Genomic DNA, 27,294 nt, shown 5'->3' with positions numbered 1-27,294 from the left:
CCGTTTTTCATCATTTTTGAAAAAAAAGACGAAAATCACTCAGAGAAAAAGCGTGACCTGGGGGTTATCATCTATGAAAAGGCAACACAATGAGCAGAACATTAAAATAAACCATGTAAATACAACACATTGAGCAGAGCACTGCAGGGACTTGAACCCCGTTCTGGAAAACCAGGAGTACCACACCAGTACCTTAGTTTGTGTTGTAATTTACAGGTCCATTATTTTCATCTTGTTCTCAAATCCTGCAAAATCATGAAAAACGTCATGCAGTCCGAAACCATGGACTATAGTATGCCCTTATAGATAGAATACTTTATTGGCAGTTTAAGAAAAATTACAGAAAATGACATCATTTTAAAAAACGCCAAATGGATTTAGTCACAAAAAAGCCTTCGCTTGTTTCCATTGTGGTCCACTTTGTAACATGAAACTATACACAAACATACTGTACAAACAAAACAACAACAACCATGGAACATCTTCAAATCCTCAAGAATCGCACACTAAAGCGCGCCCCTCAATGACCTTGACCAGTAAAAATGACCTTAAGACTAGTAAATTACCTTCACCAGTTTAAATGACCTTCATAAGACTAGTAAATGACCTTCATAGCTGGGTCCCAATTCGTGGGTCCCAATTAGTTATAATCGTGCACTTCATGACAAGTTCTTCAATTTTGGCATGGTGTAATCAGGGATGGTCATTATGGTATATAACCATATAACACCAGTATGAAAATCAAACACTTGTCATTAAGTGCACGATCTTGTTGCTTTTGGACGAATTGGGACCAAGCTATCACCAGTATAAATGACCTTCGAAATGGTGAAACACGACATACAGTAAGACTAGTAAATGACCTTCATAGCTGGGTCCCAATTCGTGGGTCCCAATTAGTTATAATCGTGCACTTCATGACAAGTTCTTCAATTTTGGCATGGTGTAATCAGGGATGGTCATTATGGTATATAACCATATAACACCAGTATGAAAATCAAACACTTGTCATTAAGTGCACGATCTTGTTGCTTTTGGACGAATTGGGACCAAGCTATCACCAGTATAAATGACCTTGAACAGTATAAATTACCTTCATAAGACTAGTAAATGACCTTGACCAGTATAAATGACCTTCATAAGACTAGTAAATGACCTCCATAGCTGGGTCCCAATTCGTGGGTCCCAATTAGTTATAATCGTGCACTTCATGACAAGTTCTTCAATTTTGGCATGGTGTAATCAGGGATGGTCATTATGGTATATAACCATATAACACCAGTATGAAAATCAAACACTTGTCATTAAGTGCACGATCTTGTTGCTTTTGGACGAATTGGGACCAAGCTATCACCAGTATAAATGACCTTCATAAGACTAGTAAATGACCTTGACCAGTATAAATGACCTTCATAAGACTAGTAAATGACCTTCATAGCTGGGTCCCAATTCGTTATAATCGTGCACTTCATGACAAGTTCTTCAATTTTGGCATGGTGTTAGGGATGGGCATTATGGTATATAACCATATAACACCATACGAAAAATCAAACACTTGTCACCAAGTGCACGATCTTGTTGCTTTTGGACGAATTGGGACCAAGCTATCACCAGTATAAATGACCTTCGAAATGGTGAAACACGACATACTATAGTAAGCCCTCCGAGACCATGGACTACAGCCTTTCGCTTTTCACCTTTTTCAACTCCTCAAAAATCATGCAAAAAGTGGCACACTATTGTATGCCCTCCGAGACCATGGACTATAGCCTTTAGATTTTTCTTTCAAATCCTCCGAAATGGTGAAAAACTACATACTATAGTATGCCCTCCGAGGCAATGGACTATATAGCCTTTAGATTTTCAGTGATTTTCACCTTTCTTTCAAATCCTCAAGAATGATGAAGAATCGCGCACTAAAGTTCGCCCCTCAATGACCTTGACCAGTAAAAATGACCTTCATAAGACTAGTAAATTACCTTCACCAGTTTAAATGACCTTGACCAGTATAAATTACCTTCATAAGACTAGTAAATGACCTTCACCAGTATAAATGACCTTGCCCAGTATAGATGACCTTCCCTGGTCGACTCTCCTGCTGGTGTACTAGTAGATCTGAAACGTTGGCGGTAGGTCTCTTCGGTCACATTGTACTTGGCAAGGACAGCAGCTTTGATGTCGGAATAGAGGTGAGAACGCTGCTCGTCCATGCTGGCATAGGCCTCCAACGCTTTACCGGTGAGAAGCCGGGTGACCACACGAGCAGCCCACTCGTCATGATTCCACCCCCATGTCCGGGCGATGCGCTCGAAGCGGATGAAGAAGCTTTCCACGTCTTCTCCTTCACTGAATTCTGGAATCCGGGCCCCGTCGTACCGGCGGATGGGCTGCTGCGCCGGTTGAGCATGTGTCGGCGTTGTCCATCGGCTGGGCTGCTGGTGTTGTTGAGCTGCAGTGGGCAGATCATAGGGACTCTGGTGACCAGCTGGGTCATCAGTCCCCCGTTCCTGTTTGGGTTTGTGATAAACAACAAATTTCAGATCTCAATCTTCAAATCCTCAAAAATCATGCAAAAAGTGGCACACTATTGTATGCCCTCCGAGACCATGGACTATAGCCTTTAGATTTTCCGTGATTTTCACCTTTCTTTCAAATCCTCCGAAATGGTGAAAAACTACATACTATAGTATGCCCTCCGAGGCAATGGACTATATAGCCTTTAGATTTTCACCTTTCTTTCAAATCCTCAAGAATGATGAAGAATCGCGCACTAAAGCGCGCCCCTTCATAAGACTAGTAAATTACCTTCACCAGTTTAAATGACCTTGACCAGTATAAATTACCTTCATAAGACTAGTAAATGACCTTCACCAGTATAAATGACCTTGCCCAGTATAGATGACCTTCATAAGACTAGTAAATTACCTTCATAGCTGGGTCCCAATTCGTTATAATCGTGCACTTGATGAGAAGTTCTTGAATTTTGGCATGGTGTTATGGATGGGCATAAGGTTTTGAAAAACCATCGCCAACGAGTTGGGCTCGTCCCCTAGTGGTCCGTTTGCAATGAATCTAATATTAAATGGGCCAGTATATGGTTAAAAACCATAATATGGATAAAAGAAAATATTCAATGGATTCTATTAGTATTGGCTATGCTAAATAACATTAAAAATGTAGGGAAAAAAAACTTCTGGAAAGGCATCATTTTCAAGATTGCATCCACGGTGGCCTCAGTGATCCTAAAATGCCTATAAACTGTGATTTAATACATAACAAATCATAACAATTATGCACTTGGTGACAGGTTTTAGATATTTGGCACGATGTTAGGTATGGGCATAATGTTTTCAAAAACCATTGCAAACAAGTTGGGCTCGCCCCATAGTGGTCTGTTTGCAATGAATCCAATGCTGGCCTATTTAACATTGGATTCATTGCAAACGGACCACTAGGGGGCGAGCCCAACTCGCTTGCGATGGCTTTTGAAAACCTTATGCCCATACCTAACACCATGCCAAAAAAAAAACGTCACCAAGTGCATAATTGTTATGATTTTTGTATGTATTAAATCCCAGTTTATAGGCATTTTAAGCTCACTGAGGCCACCGTGGACACCATCTTGAAAATGATGCCTTTCCAGAAGTTATTTTCACCCACATTTTAATATGTTATTTAGCATACCCAATACTAATAGAATCCATCCACTCGTTTTTGTTAACGGGTCGCGCTGCTGCCTCCTGCATTATGTGCAAATTCGAAACAGGTGGTATGTTGGGCCGTTCAGTGACTTATGACGAGTGCTTCCAAACTCTAGCACTTAGAAAAAGAATCACCTGCACATAATTTCTTGACAGAAAGTAGCTCATAACATGTATACGGGGGAGATTTATGAAAAACAAGCTCGGCAGATTGAAAGGATAATTCAAGCTTGGACTACAGCTGCAATGTTTGTGAGTTAACTCACAAACAGACAAGCAGATCACAAACCAAATTGGATGAGTGGGGAGTCAAGGGAGGGTATTGCAACTCTAGATTCATCCCATTGTAAACAAATCTAGAGTTGCATATTGCGGCTAGCCCAAAAGGTACATCGTGATCTACCAGTAGATCACAAAGGCTGTGCAGGTAGACCACATGGCATGCCCCTGTATATAATCTATCACTTGAATTAAGGTGACTTTATTGATTGACATAAAAAAGGCCTGTCAGCTCAAATGTTGCACACAAACATCAGTAGCATTACAAAGTGATTGTGACAGTAATAATTGATATAGTGTGTGTAACAGTGTGTTACCAAGTGGGATCGTAGATCGGCTGTTTGTCAGTAATAAAACCATAAAAATGACATAATGTGACAGAGCAGCCTCTGTCAGAGTAATGTTGTTCAACATGACTTCTGTACCTGGGCCAGTTGTTGTTTTTGCTCCTCACTCAGATGTTCAGGAGGCTCGATGGCACCCCCTTGTGGTGGAACTGGTTCCATGTCACTCTCATCATCTCCATCCTCTGCTACCTGCACCATCATCACTGGTTTTGCAGCTGGGGCCACAGCCCTCTCCTTGAATTCTCTCAGCAGGTTGACATGCAGAATCTGCTTCTGGCGTCTCCTTTCAGGGCACAGGATTTCATAAGTTACTGGTCCAACTTTTCTAGACACAACATAAGGGCCCTGCCATTTAGCAAGTAACTTAGATGTACCGGATGGGAGCAGTAACAATACCTTCTGCCCAGGTTTCAGTTATCTCTCTCTGGCATGTTTGTCATACCACACCTTTTGCTTGGTTTGGGCCTCTCTCAGGTGTTCTTGGGCCATGTCTCATCTTGTCCAGCTTGTCTCGCATCTGGAGGATGTAGGAGGCAACGCTGCACTGGGCTGGCTCTCCAGCCACCCAACCCTCCTTGAGTACGTCCAGGGGCCCCCTAACCTGCCTGCCATAAACCAACTCAAAAGGGGAAAAACCAGTTGAGGCTTGTGGAACCTCTCTGTATGCAAAAAGCAGGAATGGAATCCATTTATCCCAATCCCTACCCGTCTCATCCACAAACTTTTTCAGCATGCTTTTGAGTGTACCATTAAAGCGTTCATCCAGCCCATCAGTTTCAGGATGATAAGGTGTAGTTCTAATGCCCTTGATGCCCAGCTGCTTGTACAATGTTCATCAGCTTTGACATGAAGTTGGCACCCTGATCACTTAAAATTTCCACCGGAACACCCACTCTGGAAATCAGATCAATTAGACACCGGACTATGTGTTTGACTTGGATAGAGCGTAATGGATAAACTTCTGGGTATCTTGTTGCATAATCACAGATTACGAGAGCGAATCGATGCCCAGAACTGCTTTTCACCAGTGGACCAATTATGTCCATACCAATACGCTCAAATGGTGTGCCAATTATTGGTAAAGGCTGCAACGGTCCTCGATCTGATTTCCGGATTGGAGCTACTTTTTGACACTCTGCACATGTCCTACAGTACTCCTGAACATCCTGGTAAAGTCTAGGCCAATAGAACCTGCGACTGATTCTGTCATAGCTTTTCTGGACACCATGGAACGTGGTGTCCCAAATTTAGAATTAACTGATGGAACAATTTAGGAACAACCAACATAGGTACCTCACTGTTTGCATTGTACAACATGTCATTTTTGAGAATGTATTTATCACCAATGAGATTAGCTGCTTTAACAGGTTCACCATCTACTTCACATACCTTATCAAACAAAGGTTGAAGCAAAGGATCTGCTCTCTGTAGCTCTTTAAAGTTGTCAGGGACTTGCCACTGTGGGTCCAGCAGAGTGGTGTCAGGATCTGGCGCATCCGGGACTGGATCCTGCACCCTGGCCTTCCCCACATGCTTGGCGGCGCTGCTTTTTATCCTTCCTAACCTTTGTACCACCCTCAAACATACTTTGATGTATATCAGGAAGGGGTTGCAAACCCTTGGCCTGAGACCTAGTAACCACAGCACATGACTTTGACACAGCCTGAACAAGGTTAGTTAGAATTGGTAGATCCTCCCCCAAAATGTCATCATAAGCCAGTTGATCAACCACCCCCACCAGCATCATGTATGCTTGGCCCTCCACCCCAATATTCACAACAGCAGTAGGATACATTTGTTCTTCCCCATGAACACACCCCAAACCTACTAGGTTATCAAAGTTTAAAGACTCATTATTTACAAACTTTGCCTTCACCAGTGTCTGGGAGCTACCGGTATCCAACAGTGCATTAGCAACCTGCCCATTAACAAGAACTGAGGTTGCATATATAGATTTGGGCCTAGCAATTTGCATAGTGGGTTGATAAACAGCAAATTTCAGATCTCAAGCCCATCAAACAACTTTTTCTCATTTCTTTGTTGCTTATACATGAATTCTCTCATTTCATTCATAAATTGTTGCCCAAAAGGAAGGCCCTCTTCTCAGGTTTTTCTCAGGTGGCCCCTTTGGCTTTACTGAAGGACCTGGGTGTGGCACCAGCTGCTGGTCCGCCGCTAATTGGGATCCATCTGATGCCGTGGCCCCTCCCCCACTCGCCTCAACCACCAGCTCCTCCTCTAGCTCCTCCTCAGGCTCCTCAGGCTCCTCAGGCTCTTCTGCCATCAGCCCTGGGTTTTTCCGGGTAGGTCTTAATTGTTTGCTACTGCGCCCTCGTCCAGCCATTTTAGGTTTTCTACTGACAATTCCTCCTGGGAGGCTTTACAATCCCACCACTGCCACCAATTGTTACCAAGTGGGATCGTAGATCGGCTGTTTGTCAGTAATAAAACCATAAAAATGACATAATGGACATGAGGCAGACTTGCAGGTGAAAGATAAGTTGAATTAATTCCTGGCCTGGACAACATAAGTGGAAAAAAAACCTCAAAGAACATAACTTAACAGAGAGGTACTGGAGTCAACCTCTCCCCATGGCAGCCCACCCTCTACTGAGCCATTTCCCCTTTATATAGACTCCTGACTCCACCCCTGGCTAAGCAGTCAGCAAATCACAACGCATTTAGCAGCACACAAGACGCTCCCCCTAAAACAATCAATCAGAGCTCTCTTTAGGCAATCAAGGCTCCCAATTACAGCATCTGCATAGATAAACACAAGTAGGTTAGATTCACATGTCACAGCAGAATGTGCACCTTCTGTGGGACTGAGAATCAACTTGTTACAAATACAATACAATGAATGTGTATTGTTGAACAACATTACTCTGACAGAGGCTGCTCTGTCACACAGTGTAACAGTGTTAAATAGTTCTATATTGTGGCAGTAATGATTGCTATGGTGTGTGTTCAGTAAGTGTTAAATAACTATATTGTGACAGAATATTCCTGTCTCTCCAGCTCTTTAATAAAATGAAAAGGGTAGACGTTTGAAAACCAGATTGGTTTAAGACAGACTATGATATGAGACAGTCTGGAACAGTTTGTAGATTGAATGAAACGAGGTTCCTTCACGAGGTTATAAAACATAATTCCCAAAAATGTAATAATGTTTAAATTAAGCCGTTAATCATTAATTACCTGCTGCAGCGTGTAGAGTCGGCGTTCCTTCCTTCCAAACAACCAGGTGCTCCAAACTGAGGTTTAAGGTCAAATAAAAGATGTACAAACGGTAAAAATCCACACCTGGAGATCAATCTGGATATTAAAGACATCAATTAGAAGAAAAAAAACGGACGGATCCGGACACTAAAGATATTTAAAAGAAGAGCAGAAATTGAGAATCTTTCAACTTTAAAAGCCAAACAGACGCCGCTGCCCATAGACATATATACATAGACGCCTCATTTGCCGCTGCAGTTCATTGGAGCGACGTGTATCCCAATGAAGGCGGAAGTGCAGTGCTGAAGGCTTCTTTTTTTTTAAACAAATCTTTATAACAGTCATGACAATATACATTACAAAACAAGACAAACAAACAAACACAAACAACAAAGTTATTAACAATACAACATCAGAGCCAGGGGGGATTAGATTACTAACAGAAAACATTAAAAGAGTGAACACAAAGCAACAGTTCTCCGCAGCTTTCTTATTTAGAAGTGCTGAAGGCATTTGCTGAAGGCGACTGCGTCGCTGCCCGAGTGACGTCACTCATGTGAATCCTCCATGTCTCTCGCTGTCACTCAAGTGACTACTGGCCAATCACAGCGCGTCTTTTCCGGGACTTATGTTACGCACGCGGAAGCTTGACAAGCTTCCGCTTTGCTTCCGCTATTCTTCGCAAGGAATGTCGGGAAAATAGTGCCTTCAATTTTGACACACGCCTCAGAGCCGGAAGGGGCGTCTATGTATATATGTCTATGGGTCACATAGGCAAAAAGTTTTAGGCAACAAAGACAATTCTTAAATAATCTTAAAGGTTTAATTTCATGGCCCTGGTATACTCTCACCATGCATGAAAAACCTCATACTATAATATATATTAAAAAAAATGCAAATCACGATAAACAACATATTATAGACTATAGAAGATAATAGCCTGATGTCGTTGTTCATGATTTTCATCGTTTTTTTTAAGCCCCGAGTTGGACTTCGTCGTATGGCGGCTGGGCACGCCGAAAATAGCCAATCTACAAGCTCACAACGCGTCGCCGACGCGACGCGTTGTGAGCTTGTAGATCGGCTACTTTCGGCATGAATTACTACCATAGGAATTACTACCATATTAGCCACTTCCTGGTCACGTGGTTCACCCCATAGATATACCCAAACCAATAAGAATTCTACTAGATCAGCGGACGATCAAAAGTGCTGTTTTTTTTGTTTGTTATTTAAAACAATGTTGTTAATTCTCCATAACAGAAAGGATGGATTCACATATATATAATTATTAATAATATAATATTATTAGATCGGCTGTTATAAAATAATGATCCGTACAACATTTTGAAGCGTTTTATAGTTTAGTTTATGATCCATTTCCCCCAACATTTTCTTTACAACAAAGAAGCGTTTGCAGCGTCCCCTGGTGGAGAATAATTTTATTAAAACAGATTATGTTTTTGCAAATAATAGTTTATTATGATGCCAACAAGAATAACACAACCTTGCAGGACTTAATTGTTTCATGGCCATTGTGGTCATGTGTATTCAATTCATTCAAGACAAAAAACATACAATAATTCTATAGTAATTTAATGTCTGGTGTTTAATAAGCTTAACTGCTTAAGTTATAACAAACAGTTAAAATGTGCTCTTTTATCATGGCGGTTTTGAAAGTAGTAAATTCAGGACTGACGTGTTTTGAATCAATGACTGTTGTGTTGGTAGGAGGGCATTCCTTCCATTAGTAACTATTAATATTATAACTATCTGAGCCCGTATAAAACAGTGTTCCCATACCGGGAGTCGAACCCGGGCCGCCTGGGTGAAAACCAGGAATCCTAACCGCTAGACCATATGGGAGTACTGTCCGTAAGTCTTTTGATTGATTGATTGACAGTTTTTATTTCACTGGAATGGTTACATTTCAAACGAAAGCACAAGTCAATATAAAAACTGTTGCTTTGTGGACGAAACCATGATTAAGCACTAAGACTTGTTTACATAAGGGTCCTCCATTCTCAATTCGTCATAACAATTAAAGATGAGTAAAGACAATTAAATACATATCAATTATATTTGAACAGCCCCCCCCCCCCCCAGTTGGAATTCTAGGTATTACATTTAGTTTAATCTCTCAAGATACATTTGAATTTAGTTTGTCTTACAGTAAAAGCTATATCTGGGGACCCCCTGAAATAATGTGAGGGGCCCTAATTGGATTGTCAGATCACAGAGAACCACTGCAGTCATCTTCCTTGGTGGTCTAGTGGTTAGGATTCGGCGTTCTCACCGCCGCGGCCCGGGTTCGATTCCCGGTCAGGGAACTGACCTTTTTTTCTGATGAATTGAAAACGGAGGAACAAACAATTATGTAAACAAAATCTTGAACTGTACTTTCCTTGAACTGTACCCATTCTACAAACTGTTAATACCATAATCAATCAGTCAGACAGACTGTCTAGCCCAGTGGTTCTCAAAAGGTATTAAAGTTTAATCTGACTTGCCCAAGTCTACAGTGCAGACACCCTGTTACATGTATTTTTCAGAATGGACAAAATTATATTTTTTTAATACAGAATGAGATCATATCGACAACGGTAATATCGGTTATGGGCCATAAGAGCAATTAATTATATCGGATATCGATATCAGCCAAAATGTCTCATCGGCACATCCCTATAGTCTCTCTATAGCAATGATTACTGTCACAATATAGAGCTATTTAACTGTAGCCTGGCTAATAAGCCAGACCGAATCAGCCGTTGGCAAAAAGAAATTGCCTGCCGGCGGATTACGGTCTGGACTGGAGAGGCTCAATTGTATGCCCATTTCCTACACCAGATGCTTGAGACCTATGACTGACAGTACCTCTAACCAATTGCGTCAAAGAGAAAATGTTTGAACCCACCCCCCGGGAAACAAGATCCATACACAGCATCTCCAGACTCAAATACCACACGACAGTGTGATTTGAGTCTGGCTTATTAGCCAGGCTAATTTAACTGTTCAAATTTCATTTTCTTTCTTTATTTATTCCGAACATTTTAAAATATGAGAAAAGACAAAGGAATTTGATTGCCTGTCTAATTACTCTGAAACAGATGCCAACGACTGCCGTTCACCACTGTCAATGTCTACTGTCATTACCATTATTTGTGGTATGATCTCTGCCATAGAAAAACAGAGTTATCATTCTTGGTGTGGAGGTACGGGCCTCTACACTTTACATCACACTTGAGCACCTCTTAGGGTCAGGTTACTTTTGACGAAGCGGGGCTCGAACTGGCGGTCCATACTTCTCAGAAAAACTACAGTTTTAAACATTTCAGTGCTGATAGATTAAGCAGCTGTGGTAAATGGTGCATTTTATATAGCGCCTTTATCCAAGGCGCTTTACATAGATTGAGCATTACATTCACCCATTCACACACACATTCATACACCGATTGCAGCGGAAGCCATGCAAGGCACCAACCAGCACATCGGGAGCAATTTGGGGTTCAGTGCAAGGGGCCAGCGAGGCTATTCAACGTTGAAGCTCTGGGTCCTAGTGGTAGGAGGAGGGACTACAGGCGGACCCGTGGATTCATGACCGGGAAACCCCGTGCAGGTGGGGCGCTCGGTTGCCCTACGTCACTCAGGACCTCAAAGTTGAGGTCCGGGGAGGGACTTCCGGCAGTCTTCCGGGTGCTTCAAAACGCCACTGAGCAACTTCCACTGACATGAATAGCTGGGGGGGGCGGAGCTTCGCGCCAGTTCAGTCTCTATTATATATATACTCTATGGTTCAGTGTCTTGCCCAAGGACACTTCGACATGTAGACAGGAGGAGCCGGGATTCGAACCGCCGACCCAGGGATCATTGGACGACCTGCTCTACCTCTTGAGCCACAGTCGCCACAGCTATGATAGTAACTGACAAGTTTTAGGAATGAAAACTCTAAACAACTTTACTTGATACATTCATGGTTAAATAAAATGTTTTTATTAAACAGTTAATCAATAAAAATGAACTTAAATGTTATAAAATAATCTCAAATCACAGAATTATACAAATTATGACTCCTATTTAAACTTGTTTGGACGTAGAAAAATAGAAAGGCACTGTGCAGTAAATTCTGCCGAGCAGTATACAAAACAAAAGAACAAAAGAACAAAAATTACCAAATGAGATTTAGAGCATCTTTTAAGAAAATAAACAAATATACAGTATTGGGGCGTGGGTTAAGCAAGAACATAACCTACATAATAATAATAATAATAATAATAAAGTAAGCCCCTTCTCTATCGCGTGAAGACAATCTTGATATACCCTGCCAAAATCGGAGTACTGGAAAGGCAAATTGTAACCGATAAAACCTTAACATTTGACTCAATGTGGAGGAACATTGGAACAGCTTATGACTGGAAGGAGTGTGAAAGATACAAATTCTAAACCTGGGAATACAATATAAAGCCATATAAACTGTGTGATTATTGTGTGTTCGTGTGATGGGGGGTGTGCAAGCAAGTACGCGTACGCCTATGTGCCAAATACCTGTTTACCAGCAATCAAAGCCAACAAAATGTACCCACCACCTGCAAGAACCCTTGGGATCCATTTTTAAAGATGGAGTGCCATGATTTTTGTACTTTTTCTGTTTTGTATGTGTCTATGGAGTTAACATTACTCTTAATAAACCCCCAGGTGTGGTTAGAATATTGAAATATGTCTTTCCTGTGTATTTTTGGTTTTTCAAAAGGCCCAATCGAAATGACAGTGATATAGTGACATTAGAATATCATCCTGTCCCCCTAACCACTCTCCCTTTATCATACAGCTGTGGGTACAGCTTCAGTTCAGGTAGATCACCACCCATCACCACCCACCAGGCAAACCAGGCATACTTAACTGGTTCAGTCCACCCAACGTGCCCACAGGTCATAAGCAATCCAATCGACGGGTTGCAATGACGTGTGTACACGTCCTAGCGCATCTTCAATGATATCAAACAAGAGAATATTTTTCCTTTTTTACATTTTTTTGAGTGGGACTCTAAGGCCACCATACGCTTCCCTTTTCGTTCATGTGCGGTCCGGTCACTTCCCATTTACCGCTACAGAAAGAATGCCTCGTCTCTCCTAATCTAGAGCGCTCTCTGTGGTTTTGATCTGATGGATATACACTAAGCTCTTCATTTCTGACTTCTCAACTGCCTCTCGTTCAAAATATGAACGCGATGGATTCTTTAGCGATATTATGGAAACGAGAGCAAGGTAAGCAAGCAAAAAAATATCTCCGTTTTTTTTTTGAGTAAAAGCGACCATGGGCTCCATTTTCGTCACCGCTAAACCCCTTATCCCTAAACTTCTTTGCCTTTTTTTACTATTTTGCTAAACATTTTTGAATAGTTAAAATGGCCAGTCGACAAGCTCACAACGTGTCAATGTAGATTGGCTGGTTGAACTATTCAAAAATGTTTTGCAAAATAGTAAAAAAAGGCAAAGAAGTTTAGGGATTAGGGGTTTAGCGCTGACAAAAATGGAGCCCCATGTCTTCCCGGCACCCCAGAGCTTCTATTTTGAAGGAATCCCGGCGCTGGTTGTGTTAATGAACTGGTGGGCGTGTCCACATAAAAACATAATTTTAACACTTTCTACACTTTTTTGAAAAACATCCTTCTCCTAATATAGTCATAGTACCTGTACCTGATAATGTAGGGGGGGGGGGGTCACGGCACTCAATCTTTAAGTAGCAGTCCTCTCATAAACATGTACAATACAGTATGTACAGTAGAATTGACTTCCCCCAAAACAATATTATTAACAGGTTAAACCTCTACACCAATAAATTACAGCGAAAACATTCAATAGACGGAATTAGGGCATCTTGTAACACTGAAATGAGAGCAATTCTACAAAGAGACATAAGCATTCCATAGTTTGAGAGAGAGAACAGATTGGTTAGAAATAGGTTATTCTTTGTTAATCTCTTAACTTGGAAAGGGACCTTTTGAGATACATTCTTTACTAATCCAGCCCACAAATCATTGCCCTGCCTTGTGAGTTCTGGGAAATCCAAACATTGATTGATACCAGCCATCTTGGTGCTGCTTTCTAACTATTTTCTTGTCTCTCTTTCTCTACCGTGCAAATTCAAACTTGGAGTTATACGTAGCTCATACCAGACTTCAAACCGAAAATCCCTTTTCACTGTGTTTCGGGACCAATCTCTTTGGCATCCAGACTTGTGCCTACATGTGTGACTCGACACCTGTGCAAAGCAAAATGCACAAATCCATTTGAGGGGTTCACTTATTGCAGCCGGTCACAGTGAATAATAGCTCTAGCTTCCATCAGCTCCTTCAATGCTTGTTGCTAAAATCACAGGAACCCGTGTTCATCAAGTCCTTTTGGAGTGACAGGGTTCCATTTTGCATTCCATGTAGAATAACCTGGAAAATAAAAGGACAGAAAAAGTGAATCAATTATCATCTGTAATAATATTAATAATATAATCATTCTGACAACTGAGAAAAAGGGTGGTGCTCTGGAACATACATTATGTATGTTCATTTGTAGACCCAACTTGTTGATCTACAAATGATTTATAAAAAAATATATAAAAAAGGATCTGTTTAGTGGTTCACAGCTTTGGTACAATGTGAAAGCTTGTTGCGACAGTAGGTCGCATTGACTATGAAAACCTGCATTTCCCATCCCGTCCGTCCGTCCGTCACCCACGCCTCCATATATGGTCACGCCTCGTGACATTGCGTCTCCATATATGGTCACACCGGATTTTCATGAAACGGAACGATGATGGCGGCCGGGGTGGTTCTTCAAAGGTTAGTGAAAAACTACTAGGTCAGATGGGGATCACGATTAATTAATCCCGCAGTCAAACTGTTAAATTAGTCCATAGACTTGGCTGCCATATGACAATGTCCGAAAGCCAGACGTTGCAGGGGCTAGCGAGTAAGAATGTGAAAATAATAGTTAAGTCACAGCACAACTCTATACTAGTACGTGATATTTCCATACCTGATTCTGATCTGCTTTTGGGGGGCTCTGGTGGCTGGACCTCCGGCACTGAAAGGCCCTTCTCTTCGGCATCACTTTCCCCTGACAGAGCATGTGGCTCTGCTTTCGAATCCTTCATCATGTACAAGGCAGGCCTTGCCTTATGGTACTTGGCCCGATAAGTGTCTGTCATACAGTTATCTACAGAAAAGTATGTGGTGGGCAGAACCATTTCCGTCGGAGACGGGGAGTCAGTGTGCTCGTCGTTCCCCAGTTTCGGACTGGGAAACCTCTCTTCACTCTCGCTGGCGGACAGATCGTTTCTGTCCTGATCCGAGGAGCCCGACTTGGAGCTGGCGTCCGATGACAGCTTGTGCTCGGCGGGCGCCTCGATCCACCGACGAAGGTGGGAGCGTGAGAGGGAGCTTGTCCGGGACGGCACCGGCGCCGATGGTTGTGGGTGGAAGCCTGACGTGTCATCATCGTATCCATGGTCATAGGTCTTGGGAGGTAAAGGAGGTGCTACGTTATGGTGATTATTGTGCATGAATGGCTCCCTGTGGATTAAAGTGAGTTCTTCTTGCTCAGAGAAGGGACCGGCGAGGTCGTCAGAGAAGGGACCGGCGAGGTCGTCAGAGAAGGGACCGGCGAGGTCGTCGGAGCTGTTCCACTCGGAGCTGCTGGTCTTGGCCAAGAATGGTGGCACGGGGCTAACGGGGCTGCCATCGACGTTGTCCTCCCGTTCACTATCAGGACCGTCGATCTTCTCCAGGACTCCGGGAGTGTATCGGAATGCTCTCCCTCTGTTGCAGGCACAGATTACAGATTACTTGAATTATGTATCTGTGAAGCATGCAATCATAATTACATTTTTGTTTTTTTTTACCTTTGTAAACATGGACTCGATTTGAGGTTAACGTCTTGTAGATCTGGAGATGTCCTTCCGTATTCACCTTGAAGACACAAATGACAGCTCATGTCATCACACCAGTTTTTTTTTTTTTTTTTTAATATGTTTTTTTTGTGGCTTTCGCCTTTATTTTATATTTTGTATGGAGGGACAAACAGTAGGCTGACAGGAAATGGGGAGAGAGATGGGGGGAAGACATGCAGTAAAGGCCGTCGGGATCGGGAGTCGAACCCGCGGCACACTGCCAGACTGGATTGCAAGCCAAGGTGCCTGGACCGCTGAGCCATGGCCCAGGCCATCACACCAGTTTCTACATAACAGCTCATTACTGCCAGACCAACATTAACTAAACAAAAAACAAAAAACGCCTGTGCAAAGTTCCTGTATTACAGGTAATTACTGTCCAAAACAAACCAAAACAATTTATTTAGAGTCCCAGAGATGCAGTGTTGTTCTGTCTCCAGCACAGACATGTTACCTAACAGGGGTCATGGTAAGGGCCCTTGTCTGGCGCTGGGAGAGGAAGTATAAAAGCAGATAGCCAGTCTGGCGGACCGCCCTAAGGCCCCCCCTGTCCCTGTGTACCGCTCTGACTGTCTGATCCTACAACTAAAGGGAGGCCCCCGCAAAGGGAAGTTGGGTTCACAACTTCACGTACAGTACAGGGCCCTGCCAGCTTTTAGCTAGCAATGCTAAGACTAATGACCCTCTACGAACCCTACACACTGAAAGGGAAATAAAACGTCACATTTGCTTTTAATTCTGTGTTTCTTTGCCCGCTTTGTTTTCGGTCATCCTTGATTTCTGTTATACAGCATATCAACCCCCATCCATGTACATGTGATTGGATGGTATCGGCCGGTCATAAGCAGTGGTGGAAAGTAACTAAGTACTTTTACTAAGTACTGTACTTAAGTACAATTTTGAGGTATTTGTACTTTACTTGAGTATTTCTAATTTCCAATACTTTTACTTCTACTCCACTACATCTCAGAGCCAAGTTACTTTGGAAATTTTAATTTTGATTAGAAAACATACCAATTCAACCCTATACATTTTGGCCATTTGAAAATAGCCGATCTACAATGCGTCGCAACGCGAGCGCATTGTGCGCTTGTAGATCTGCTATTTTCAATAGATTTTGTACAACAATTGAGTACTTTTTCCACCACTGGTCATAAGACTAAGTCAGTGGAAGTTGCTACACTGAAATAATACATGAAGGTGAAAAGGTGGCCAAACAAAAGCAAATCCCCAAAGCCTGGTGGCATCGGTGTGATTTGTAAAGGCTTGAGACAGACAACAGCTGACTAATGGGGCAAGGAAGAGAGTGAGTGGCTAAGGACCATCTGTGATGTGTCAGCACACCCTCCCCGTTTTGCACTCTCCGGGAGCATTAGTGACTAAATCCTTTCTGCTGGCATGCAATTACAGTATGCGAGGGTCAGACTCCAGAATCCCCCCCCTCAGCAATGCTGTTTGCTGTGCGTTTAAGCTTCTATACTAAGTCCATGTGGCGATTCACTACTTGAATTTCAAAGTCAGCAAACGATTTTAACAATATGACTCTAAAAAAAACCCCCAAAAAGACAAAGTGAGATGGCGTTTGCAAGGAATGTACAATTGCTCCTCAGCAAATCCAGCCCAGCCCACCCCCCGCCCGTCATCCCCCCCCCCCGCCCGTCATTCCCCCCCAGTCACGACCGCCGTTGCCAAGACAAAGCTTGGAGGGGGTAAAGAACTGTTGTATAACAACTGCTAGTTGGTTAGAATTTAAGCTGCCTGTTGCAGTTGAGACAACGTCGGCGTTCGTTGGCAACAAAACCCATTCTTATGATTCAGTGCCAAGTGAGGCTAATTGCTGTTCCTACGCACAGTGGAACTTGGGGAGGTACAGTATGCTAATCAGTGTGTCCTGCCGTTTGAAGTGAACATCATGTTTGCCCCATGCAGGAAAGCATTCATTTGCATCCCGTGATTGCTTAGGTTTGAATCTAAGCCTCTGTAATATTTAAACAGCCATAATATCTTATCTACACTTATGACTATACATATGAATGAATGAATGAATGAATGAATGAATGAATGAATGAATGAAAAACTTTATTCCGAACATGATAAAATTAGACAAAAAAAGTCAAAGAATTTAAATAAGTGCAATATAGAAACGAATAAAATATTCCCCCCAAAAAAAACAAAAAAACAAGCCTCACTGGCCGCAAGTATAATTATTATTTTTATTTTTTTACTTTTATATGTTCGGAAAGGAGTAGGGAGAAGTAAAACACTTGTATAACCTTTATAACTTATTTCAGCGTCATCGCTTGACGTCAGTACATAATATACCAACATGGTATAATGACTATGATACAGGGGGATGTCTATGAAATAACAATGCAAAAGTCCCACAACTGGGAGTGGAAGACAATGATGGAAACCAAGTAGGGCTCTTCCCTGCTCCAGGGAGCACGGCAAAGCAAAACACATACAACCCATATATGGAATGATTAAAAGGCTCCATGCTGTGTGTGTGTGTGTGTGTGTGTGTGTGTGTATGTGTGTGTGTGTGTGTGCTGCAGTGTGCACAACTATATATTTAGCTTTTTAAAAAGTGATGGATGTGGAGATAGCGTTTCTGGGAGCATACATCACGTCACAGTGGCCTTTGATCTCAGTCCAGCAGCCGCTACTTTGCAGCGGCCAAGAGAGACACCTGTTAGGTGGACTGATATGATCCGTGGGTCAGTTAATCATGTCACTTAATGACGGAGGGGAAAGCATTTTGACCCTTCTGATTATCGCCCTGCCAGAGCCTTAAAGGACGACTTCACCCATTTTCTATCTCTCTTCTTATGATTGCTCATTTAATGTTTGTGTTGTTGACACAGAAATAGCCGATTTGCTCGTCCACATAATGACGTAAATTCTCCATTCATTGTCAATGGCATTTAATGTTTGTGTTAGGACAAGAATCTATTCTACACTATAGCTGAATATAGGAGGGGCCCCTAAAAAAAAAATACAAAAAGAAAAAGCCTAACAATGATGTCACTGGTATGGTAACATATTTGTTAGCATTAGTGAGGAGGACCCATAATATAGGTGCATAGGTGCATTTTAACATTAGTGAGGAGGACCCATAATATAGGAGGTGCATAGGTGCATTTTAACATTAGTGAGGACCCATAATATAGGTGCATAGGTGCATTTTAACTTTTGCAAATACATTAGCCACCATATTAAAGGCTTTTTACTTTCCTATACAAGAGTTCCTTGGTCTCGTCTTTTTGTACTTTGAGTCTAAATCTTTGGAAACTGTGTTGCTCTACAACTACATATATACTGTGATAGCAATGCCAACTTAGTTTAGAAAAATGACAGGATTGTTCACAGGCTTTTGAAGATTTGTCGATGTAACACAATTAGACACCTGCACACAACTCCAATAAGCAATCCTTAAAATTACCAATCAATTATCAATCATTTCAGATGTCCTCAATGCAATTCAGTTCTGAATGCGGAACTCAGCTAAGTGAGGAGAAAGAAAGAGAACCTAGGCCAAATCAAATTTGTTTTTGATCAAATGTATACCTATAGAAATAATAGAAAAAGTAGTCAAAAGATATTTAGTGGCTTCAAAATGAAGTTCTTGTTTCTATACTTATACTGTATGTTGTGTGAAGGAGGTAACTTTAATGTTGATGTGTAAATAAATTGTAAAAAATCACACCCGTGTGAACTGAGTGGTGTAAGGTCTTATATAGACTGATCAGCTGTGGTCTGACGTAATGAAATCACACCCGTGTGAACTGGGTGACCATAGCAACCATGCTCATTTTTAGGTACGAACAGACAGACAGACAAACAGACAGACACGTAAACTAACAAAGCCAGTTGTAGGAGTGGTTTACACCACTCAAAAACCAAAAAGATAATTTGAAGTCACTAGAGTCCGACACAGACCAAACGGAGATCATGTGCATGCATATTAATACGCCAAGCTCATACTGTAATTACTGTGAGTGGTAGGAAACTAAGCCATTAACCCCATTTGCATGATATTTACCGTATATCAAAAATGATCACATTTTGATTGAATCACCCTACCCCCTCTCCTATAAACCTAATCACCGCTCTTGGCGTAGCTTGTACAGGTTTAGTTTATGGCCCAAGCTCGGAGAAGATTAAGCCAAAAAAGGTACAATATAAATTTGGACTCATTCCAAGGCATTAACACTTAGGTTAGCACATCAGTCAGCAGCTTGTTAAGTGGCATCAATGGGTCCTCTCTAAGCCTGGCCGCATTATAGTCCAGCTCTCAACACAATGGACTACATCGACAGACATGCACACCACAGATGCCCCGCGTACACGCATTCCGCAATGGATATCATGAACATAGCTTTATCCCCATGATGATGAAGTCTGATAATTCCCTCATAACAGCTTTTATCTTTTTTTTTTATGAAACCCTCTATTCTATTCTGACACAAGTAGATTTAAAGTCAGGCTGTAAAACATAAAAGCATATGTAAAATGCTTTGCTACCGAGCAAAGGAGACGAAGGAATTCTTTCCGTTGAGGCATCAGAGCTGGGGCACTTTCTCAAAGCAGTCAATGTGGACATATTCATTGCCCACTTGAATATCTTCAGCATATTTCATAACAGTTAAAAAAAAAAAAATCTAAAAACCTCAAAATTGGAGTTAGGTAGTTTCTTCCGGACAAACGCTGATTTACAAGCTCACAATGTGTCGCATTGCAATTCGTTGTGAATGTGTTGTGAATGAAGTTTTATGTTTCTATTTATTTTTGCCCCAAATAGGGATGCCAGGGTTATTAAGTACATTTTGATGCCAATACTTTTACTTATTTCAGTATTGATACTTTTACTTACGTAAAACATTTGAGTGCTTTTTCCACCACCGATTTGTATTGACAAACTGCAACAAATGTGTGTGAAGTCAGTTTGACTGGAGTTCAGCTCTCGCCCACTGGCATGGGCTGCTCTCCCACAGACGTCAGGGAAGATTCCACTGCTACACTAAAACACTTTGATTTTTTTATACCACATTAATGTACTTACTAAATATGATTTGCAACTGTGGGAAGGAGAAGCCTCACAGTGTCTCCAAAACAGAAACCTCTATGTGGGCTGAGATGGGTCAAATGCGGAGAACAAATTTCACTGCTGTGTGACAAATCGTATGACTTTGACTTTCAACTCAACACCAAAGTTTATTATAGCATAATGCCAACTTCAATTTGGGATAAAACCTGTGGCTGTGGTTTTCTTCCAGACAAAGATGATCTTGGCAAAGTATTTGTCCGGAGAATGTTCAAGAACACCAAAGCACATGAAAAGTGGTGTTTTAAATTTCTATACATGCGTGAGCAGCACCTTCTGACAGGCTGGGTCAGAGCATTTTCTGCCTGACTGGACACAGCTGGGAGGCCCATTTAAAGTGTACTCGAGGATGTATTCCAGTTGTGGGTAGTGTGGTGAAAGGTGAATCCGTTTAAACTGATATTATTCTCCCCTCTCTGTGTTCATACTAGATCAGCATCAGAAATGTGGACCTCTATGGGGACCTACCACGGGTCACGGACAAAGTCAGAGAGAGAAGATTGAGGCTGGCAGGGCACTGCGTCAGGCACCCGGAACTTGAGGCAAGTAAATTGACTCTATGGGAGCCAACCACAGGGCAAAGCCAGGAGGGGAAAGAAGCGCACCACCTATGTAGACGTGCTGCGGCGCGACAGCTTGGCTAACAACACTGCAGAGCTCAAGAACCTGATGGATAGGAATTTGTGGAGGGCAGCGATCCAGGAATCCCGAGTTGGTGTTGGCTAGACTTCACTCTCGCAGCAACTAACTAACTAACTAACTAACTAACTACATACTAGATCACATGGTCGGAACATGTGTGCCGAAGAAAGGAGCGAGAATGTGGAGGGGGGGGTGTCTGAACGACAGACCCCTGCTGCTATTCATGACATCTACACCCCCTTGACCCCCCCCCCCCCCCCCCCCCCCCCCCCATTATATTTATATGAGCTTCTCAACCTGACTTGTGGTCAATGCGTTTGCTTCTGAAACCTTCTCTCATCAGTCACACGCAAGAGGAAACATGGCGGCTGGGTGGCGCTTTGAACCCACTTTTAGTCATTGCCGCAATGCCGGTCAAATAAGATAATTGTCACAATTATCACACAAGTTCCACAAGAACACAAGAGCGTCTATAATGCAGGGAGGGGTCTTTCACACAGCATCTACATTACTCGTGTTAACGTCTTTGGTAACCTGTGCATTATTAAATATAACTCGACTAATCGTCTGTGGCGTCCAAACTGTTAAATACATCTATATATCTGGCTTACTTTGCCCTTTATAAGTCTATGCTAACAATAGGTTCTTGGTACTGATACTCAACTTGCAGGAGAAAGTAACACATAAGTACAGTAGTTCAGAGTATGGCACATCTGTGTGTTGCCTGACAGTCATTAGCGACTTTAAGCAACGACGGATACGGCAGTCGGCTACGGCAACCGGAAATGGATCAGTGCTCGATACATAAACCTGCTCTCTGTCGCAGCCCTTTCTACTACGGGAGAACCTACACTTACACGTAGTGTCTACAACACCATGTCATAACCATGTTTATTGAAATTATAGCTGTCATACATTTACACCGATTGCTCCAGCACCTTCCTCTTTCCACTACTGATCATGTCCAGCGCATGTAAGAATTAAGCAATATCGGCAAGTTAGCTGACGCGCGACGGGGTGTTTAAAAAAAAGTGTTTATGTTTGACACATGCTGCATAGACGCGTCACCATGGTAACCAATGTTGCCGTCGCCGACGGCTGTTTGCTTAGCGATTTTGACAGCTACGTCGACGGCGTCATAGCCGCCGTACTTCCGCATAGCGTCGCCGTCCTGAAACAGTCGTTGCTTAAAGTCCCTATTAACTTGGCTGAGGAAAAAAGGTCAGGGCCAGTAAATGAAGGACAATAGATTTACATACACAATCCATTCCTTCCACCAGGCTCTGACCTCAACATTACTGATAGAACCATGAATCAAACAAATGACCCAGTACTATCTTAATGCGTCTAGTCTGTACATTACATGGAAGTCCAATAGTCCATAGGCCAGAGGAACCCGACAGGAGAAAGGTTTATAAATGTACTCTTTATAACTGACGGCCTCTTTGCCGAGAGAGAAATACTTTGAAAATTAGTCACTCCTAATTTAGATGGGGAAAAACTCTCTGCAGTAATATACTGCAAGATTTGTTTTGACTGATGAAAAGTTCAACCTATGGTGTCCTAATACTGGCTTAAATAACCTGCGTTCCCCGCTATTTAATCCATGTGTCGGTGCTGCTTAATACGCTAATGATTAAATGCAAAATAGGAGATCATCACTACCTATCTGTTATGTAGGCATTAGCCTCGGAAACCCAAGACGTTTTATTTCCTGGAAGAAAGAAAACGTCTGGCATTAGTGGGAAAACACAAGAGCAGTGATTCTCAAAGTGGAACCAAATGGACCATTACAGGTCTGCCACTCATGAGAGTGTACAAATGGAACCAAATTGACCCGTAAGGGTCGGCTCTAGAGATCTTCATGGAGAACCACTTTGAGAACCACTGCATTAGAAGTAAGTAGTCTCTTACCATAGGAAAATGAGGAGTGCAAAATGTCTGCTTCTGAGTCATCACTTCTCTGAGCATACGGATCCCTAAAATACAAATTCAACACATTATTAGATTGCATTAAAAGGGATAGTTCACCCATAACATTACCAATAATTGTTAGTGGTTCCCTATGTGTCTCCATAGGGAACCACTGCTTATCATCAAATGACTGGCTTAGGAATGCGACAAAATAATAATAATAATAAAAAATGTAATAAAAAATCCATGAATTGAAGTCTCCATGGGGTGAGTAATCGATAGGAAAAAAAGGTTTTGGGTGAACTATCCCTTTAACAAGGACTTTCATCATTTGTAATTCAACACAATCAATACTTGACATCCATATTTTCACGCTATGAACGTTTTAAAGAATTTAATATGGCTCTGTTTTGTATGTGTAAAAAAGGAAATAAGCCCTCATTTCTTGAGGGGTTTTTGCTACTTTTTTTGTTTTACAACTGTAAAGGGCTAACAATGATAGTAATGTGTGATAGAACTCCCTCATCATCTCACTGTCAAAACTAGTGGCTTTCTATGAAGCAAAAAACTACATTTGGTCACCGTCTTGTACAGGGGGTTTCAACCAAATGGACCCCAATAGATCTCTAACTCTTGAGAGCGTAGAATGAAACCAAATGGACCCGTACGGGTCCATTTGGTTTCATTTTACGCTCTCAAGAGTTACATTATTGTTAAACATCTGCATTACTTCATGTACAAGAAGTCTACACACAATTAGAGAATGTAGAACGTTTGCCAACAGCATTGAATTGTGGACAAAATCTTATTCAAGGACAACAGAATATGATTACTTTTTGTTCAAATGGATCCAATGTAGTTACTATCGAGTCACAGGCTCTTATGTAATACTAGTCATTGGTTATATCATCTTAAAACACACAGATATACTCAACCACTTCCACTTTCAAAATTGTGCAAAAGTAGCAAAAACAGCCGATCAGCATTGTGAGTTTGTAGATCCGGCTGTTCGTTATTGTTGTGCAACACTACCGTGCGACAAAGTAGGGAATTCATTTACGAAAAAAATGAAGGGAAAAAAAAGAAATATGAAGATACAGGGTTTCTGCCCGACAGCAACGATACGTTAATCCCCCCAAAAATAAAAAAATCAGATGGACATGAACGAAGAATTCATTATTGAGCTACCCTATAGAGCACCGAAGTCTGACGTCAATATCGGTAGAGGGCGCAACTCCATGTTCATATACTTTTTATTTGCATTGTAATCCCCATAGGGGGATTTTAGATCGCCTCATATAAGAACTGTGTTTGAAAAATAAACATGTCATCCAGGCCGTTTCACTGATATGAACAATCAACTGACTGAGAGAAAACACTATTGTTACTGCTGCTGAATTAGTTACATTTTCACTAGAAACAGACTCAAATCATATATGAGTGACTGACTGTCGCAAACGATACAGACACCTCCCTGACAATAACGCCGAGACAGCTTGTTTATTTTTGGACCACAACGCTTATATGAAACGATTTTAAGATGACCCCATGTTATTCACCATAGAGAAATTACTTCCGTGAACCAGGGGAATCGAGGGGACGAGCGAGTGACGTCAGGACTTCGGCGTTCTATAACAAGCTATACTCTCAAGGGACAGGCCTGTGTAGTGCACAAGTGGTTAAGCCAAAGTCAGCCGTTGACAGTCTCTGTCCTGCATGCATAAAGGCTTTGTCTTCAGCTCATCGGGATCGTCAGTGCAATAAACAGCGGTCCATCAGCCTCGCGTGAACTTTTATTTGCGCAAATGAAATGTTAAATAGCTCTACATTCCGATAGTAAACGCTGCTATAGGGTCGTTTGTTGAGGGGGTCTCCCTGTCTCTGGGGAAGTGGAAGTGATGAAACAAAAATAAATTACACTACAACACTATAAAAGTGAAGCTGATAAATTGCTTTGTGTGGGGTTCTTCTCTCTCCTCATTGGCTAAAAGTGGTATCCCGAACTGAGACCCCATGTATTGAAAAACACTCCAAAACAATGATTACTATCAGAGTACAGAGATTATTTTTTTACTAAATTATCACACCACCTTTATAAGCAAACAGATTTCTTTCTACTGTTTAATAATGGCAGCTCAGTTGACGCTCAAAAGTATATGGGATGACAAAAATGCCTTTCAAACAAACAACTGGGGTTAAGTGACATCATTAGCAGTGACATAATGGACATAGAGTCCTAGTAGTTCATTCAGGGGACAAATCAATACCTGGATAACAATCAAACGATCTATTGTACCTTGTCCGATGTAGCTCAGGAATAGGCCTCAGGTCTCTGTTATCCACCACAGGAGACGGAGAGTCTAGGTTCGCGGAGCCATTGCTGAGTCTATCGCTGCTCTCGTATCCAGACTCGGTCCTCTGGATCTTCCAGGTGTCCGTGCGGACTTTAAGAGTGGCCACGCCCTTCGACCGGTCCTTGTCGCTGTAGCCGCCGCGGCTGTCCGAGTCCAGGGAGCTGCGGCTGCCGCCCGTCTCGTGCCTCTGCTCGTCTTCGTAGATGGTCATGAGGCTCTTGGGCTGGCGCTCCTCTCGCGCCGTCGCCCACGTCGTCATCGGGTCCCTGTCTCGATCTTGCTCTCGCTCTCGGACGGGCGACTCACTGCTGGGCCTTCTCCTGGGACTGTGCTGCCGTCGCTCCGGACTCGCCACGCTGCCGGCGTTGCCGGCGCCACTTATCACGCTGTCCACGTTCAGCGATTCCCGCATGGGCTTCCACGGGCGGCTGGGCCTGCTGCTGCCGCGGCTGGCGGGACGCTCCCGCGAGTCCTGGCTGCTGTCGGTGTCGTATCCGTTGGAGTGCTGGTCGAGCCTGCGGCTGTGGTGGCCGCCGCTGGGCACGGCAGGGATCACTTGGACCCTGGAGTGGGAGCGATGGGTGGTGTCGTGGTGGGAAGATCGACCGCCCATGTGAGGCGTCCGCTCGGTCCGGATGGGACCTTTGCCCTGGCTAGCGTAGAGTCGAGTGTCCAGGTACTGCTTGAAGCCGTTCTCTGGTGGGGAGACAGAGCGCGAGTAGGGCCGATCCTGGACTGGGTCTAAGGAAGGACAAGGAAAAATACGTTTCATTAAAGCTTTAACCAACAGCACACTAGAGCTTTCACTTCTAGTGATTTTTACTTTTTTAAATATTTGTACATTTAAAAACTGTGTACATTGGTGACTATAATCTATCTGATCTTGAGGCCTACAAAAAATATCAACTAGTCAACTAGTACCAGCAAGGTTGACTAGTGGATTTACTAGTCGACTAGTTGAATAGTCGACTAGTTGCTTAACCCATTTAGGCCTGACCTCAAAATTTAAAAAAAAATCTTCTAAATCCTCCAGTTTTCTGAAAAGAATATTTTCACGATTTTTCAAAAAATAGCAGACCTAAAAGCTCGTAGCGCGCCACTCGGTGGCACGCTACGAGCTTGTAGATCTGCTATTTTTCAATAGCTAAATTATAACAATGTTTAAAACACCAAAAGGGGTTCCCGCCCAACATGGGTTAAAGCCCTACAGCACACCCTCTCATTTAGCAGAGGTTTCATGCAACCGTTGTTCTGCATGGAAGTACTAAATCAACTAAATGCAGAATTATGGTTCATTAATCATTATGCAGTGAAACCGCAACGCAGTGAAAAATTTAGATTTTTAATCATCTTTTGATCAAAGCACGAAGGTTAAGGAGAAACAGGGGACTTTTAGGGGTCAAAATAACCAAAACCAGGTAATGAGAAAATGTCACTTTCTCTGCCAAGCAGTGCTGATTCAAAGCAGTGCTGCTTTCTGGCTGGCACCATCACTCTCCTGCTGTGTATTGCGTAAAAAGCACTTTCAAAGCAACCAAAGACACAAAGCCTTTAGTTGCTACAAAACGACAGCAGGCGGTGAGGTGGTGACAACAGTCTCTTGACATTTAACTGGGATCTCTGCGTTTGAGAGGAAGGTGTAAATAATGGTCAGTGGGAGGCTGCTTTCCTCTCCTCTGTGTGTGTGCTCTCTGTGTGCCAGTTGGTATTCAAACATTTTCACGTCTAGGAGCCCCTAAATTAACCCGTATTTAGGCCGTGGATAAACATTTGAAAAGACTTGACATGACATT

At 42.4% G+C, this 27,294-nt stretch overlaps 2 protein-coding genes across 6 annotated transcripts in view; both read right to left on the bottom strand.

Moving 5' to 3' along the window:
- Nucleotides 1–230: 230 nt before the first annotated feature.
- Nucleotides 231–7,721, bottom strand: LOC306914642 (uncharacterized protein). 5 transcript variants are annotated; one of them, XR_013788718.1, is made up of 4 exons: nucleotides 4,775–5,529; nucleotides 4,406–4,610; nucleotides 1,625–2,507; nucleotides 231–1,367 (listed from the first exon to the last, which is right to left on the bottom strand). XR_013788718.1 is itself a non-coding variant. In XM_079491783.1 (4 exons), exons 3-4 carry the CDS (start codon nucleotides 4,526–4,528, stop codon nucleotides 2,028–2,030), a joined length of 603 nt encoding a protein of 200 aa, XP_079347909.1. In that variant the 5' UTR covers nucleotides 4,529–4,610; nucleotides 4,775–4,946; nucleotides 7,526–7,721; the 3' UTR covers nucleotides 231–2,027. The 5 variants fall into 5 exon arrangements, 4 of the variants coding, with proteins under 4 accessions (XP_079347909.1, XP_079347910.1, XP_079347911.1 ...); XM_079491783.1 differs by adding an exon at nucleotides 7,526–7,721 and having other exon boundaries at nucleotides 231–2,507; nucleotides 4,775–4,946; XM_079491784.1 differs by adding an exon at nucleotides 5,717–5,739 and having other exon boundaries at nucleotides 231–2,507; nucleotides 4,775–4,946.
- Nucleotides 7,722–11,517: 3,796 nt separating this feature from the next.
- The window catches only part of usp53a (ubiquitin specific peptidase 53a), a 75,623-nt gene continuing 59,846 nt past the window's right edge, over nucleotides 11,518–27,294 (bottom strand). Inside the window, exons 13-17 of the mRNA XM_079491632.1 lie at nucleotides 25,444–26,242; nucleotides 23,148–23,212; nucleotides 15,440–15,506; nucleotides 14,575–15,356; nucleotides 11,518–13,985 (exon numbers count right to left, since the gene is read on the bottom strand). Of these exons, the coding sequence (XP_079347758.1) occupies nucleotides 13,915–13,985; nucleotides 14,575–15,356; nucleotides 15,440–15,506; nucleotides 23,148–23,212; nucleotides 25,444–26,242 (1,784 nt within the window). The 3' untranslated portion in view covers nucleotides 11,518–13,914. The remainder of the gene's footprint in view (nucleotides 13,986–14,574; nucleotides 15,357–15,439; nucleotides 15,507–23,147; nucleotides 23,213–25,443; nucleotides 26,243–27,294) is intronic.

Source organism: Electrona antarctica (assembly GCF_951216825.1).
Source record: "Electrona antarctica genome assembly, chromosome: 21".
In the NCBI taxonomy this organism is placed as follows: Eukaryota; Metazoa; Chordata; class Actinopteri; order Myctophiformes; family Myctophidae; genus Electrona; species Electrona antarctica.
This window is presented reverse-complemented; position numbering and strand designations above follow the sequence as displayed.

What these genes read in the sequence shown, in the direction of transcription:
- LOC306914642 (XM_079491783.1), bottom strand. Translation starts at nt 4,528, where the DNA reads ATGATGGTGCAGGTAGCAGAGGATGGAGATGATGAGAGTGACATGGAA. An exon ending in AAAAACAACAACTGGCCCAG is followed by an intron (nt 2,508 to 4,405) that starts GTACAGAAGTCA and finishes AAACCCAAACAG; the next exon opens with GAACGGGGGACTGATGACCC.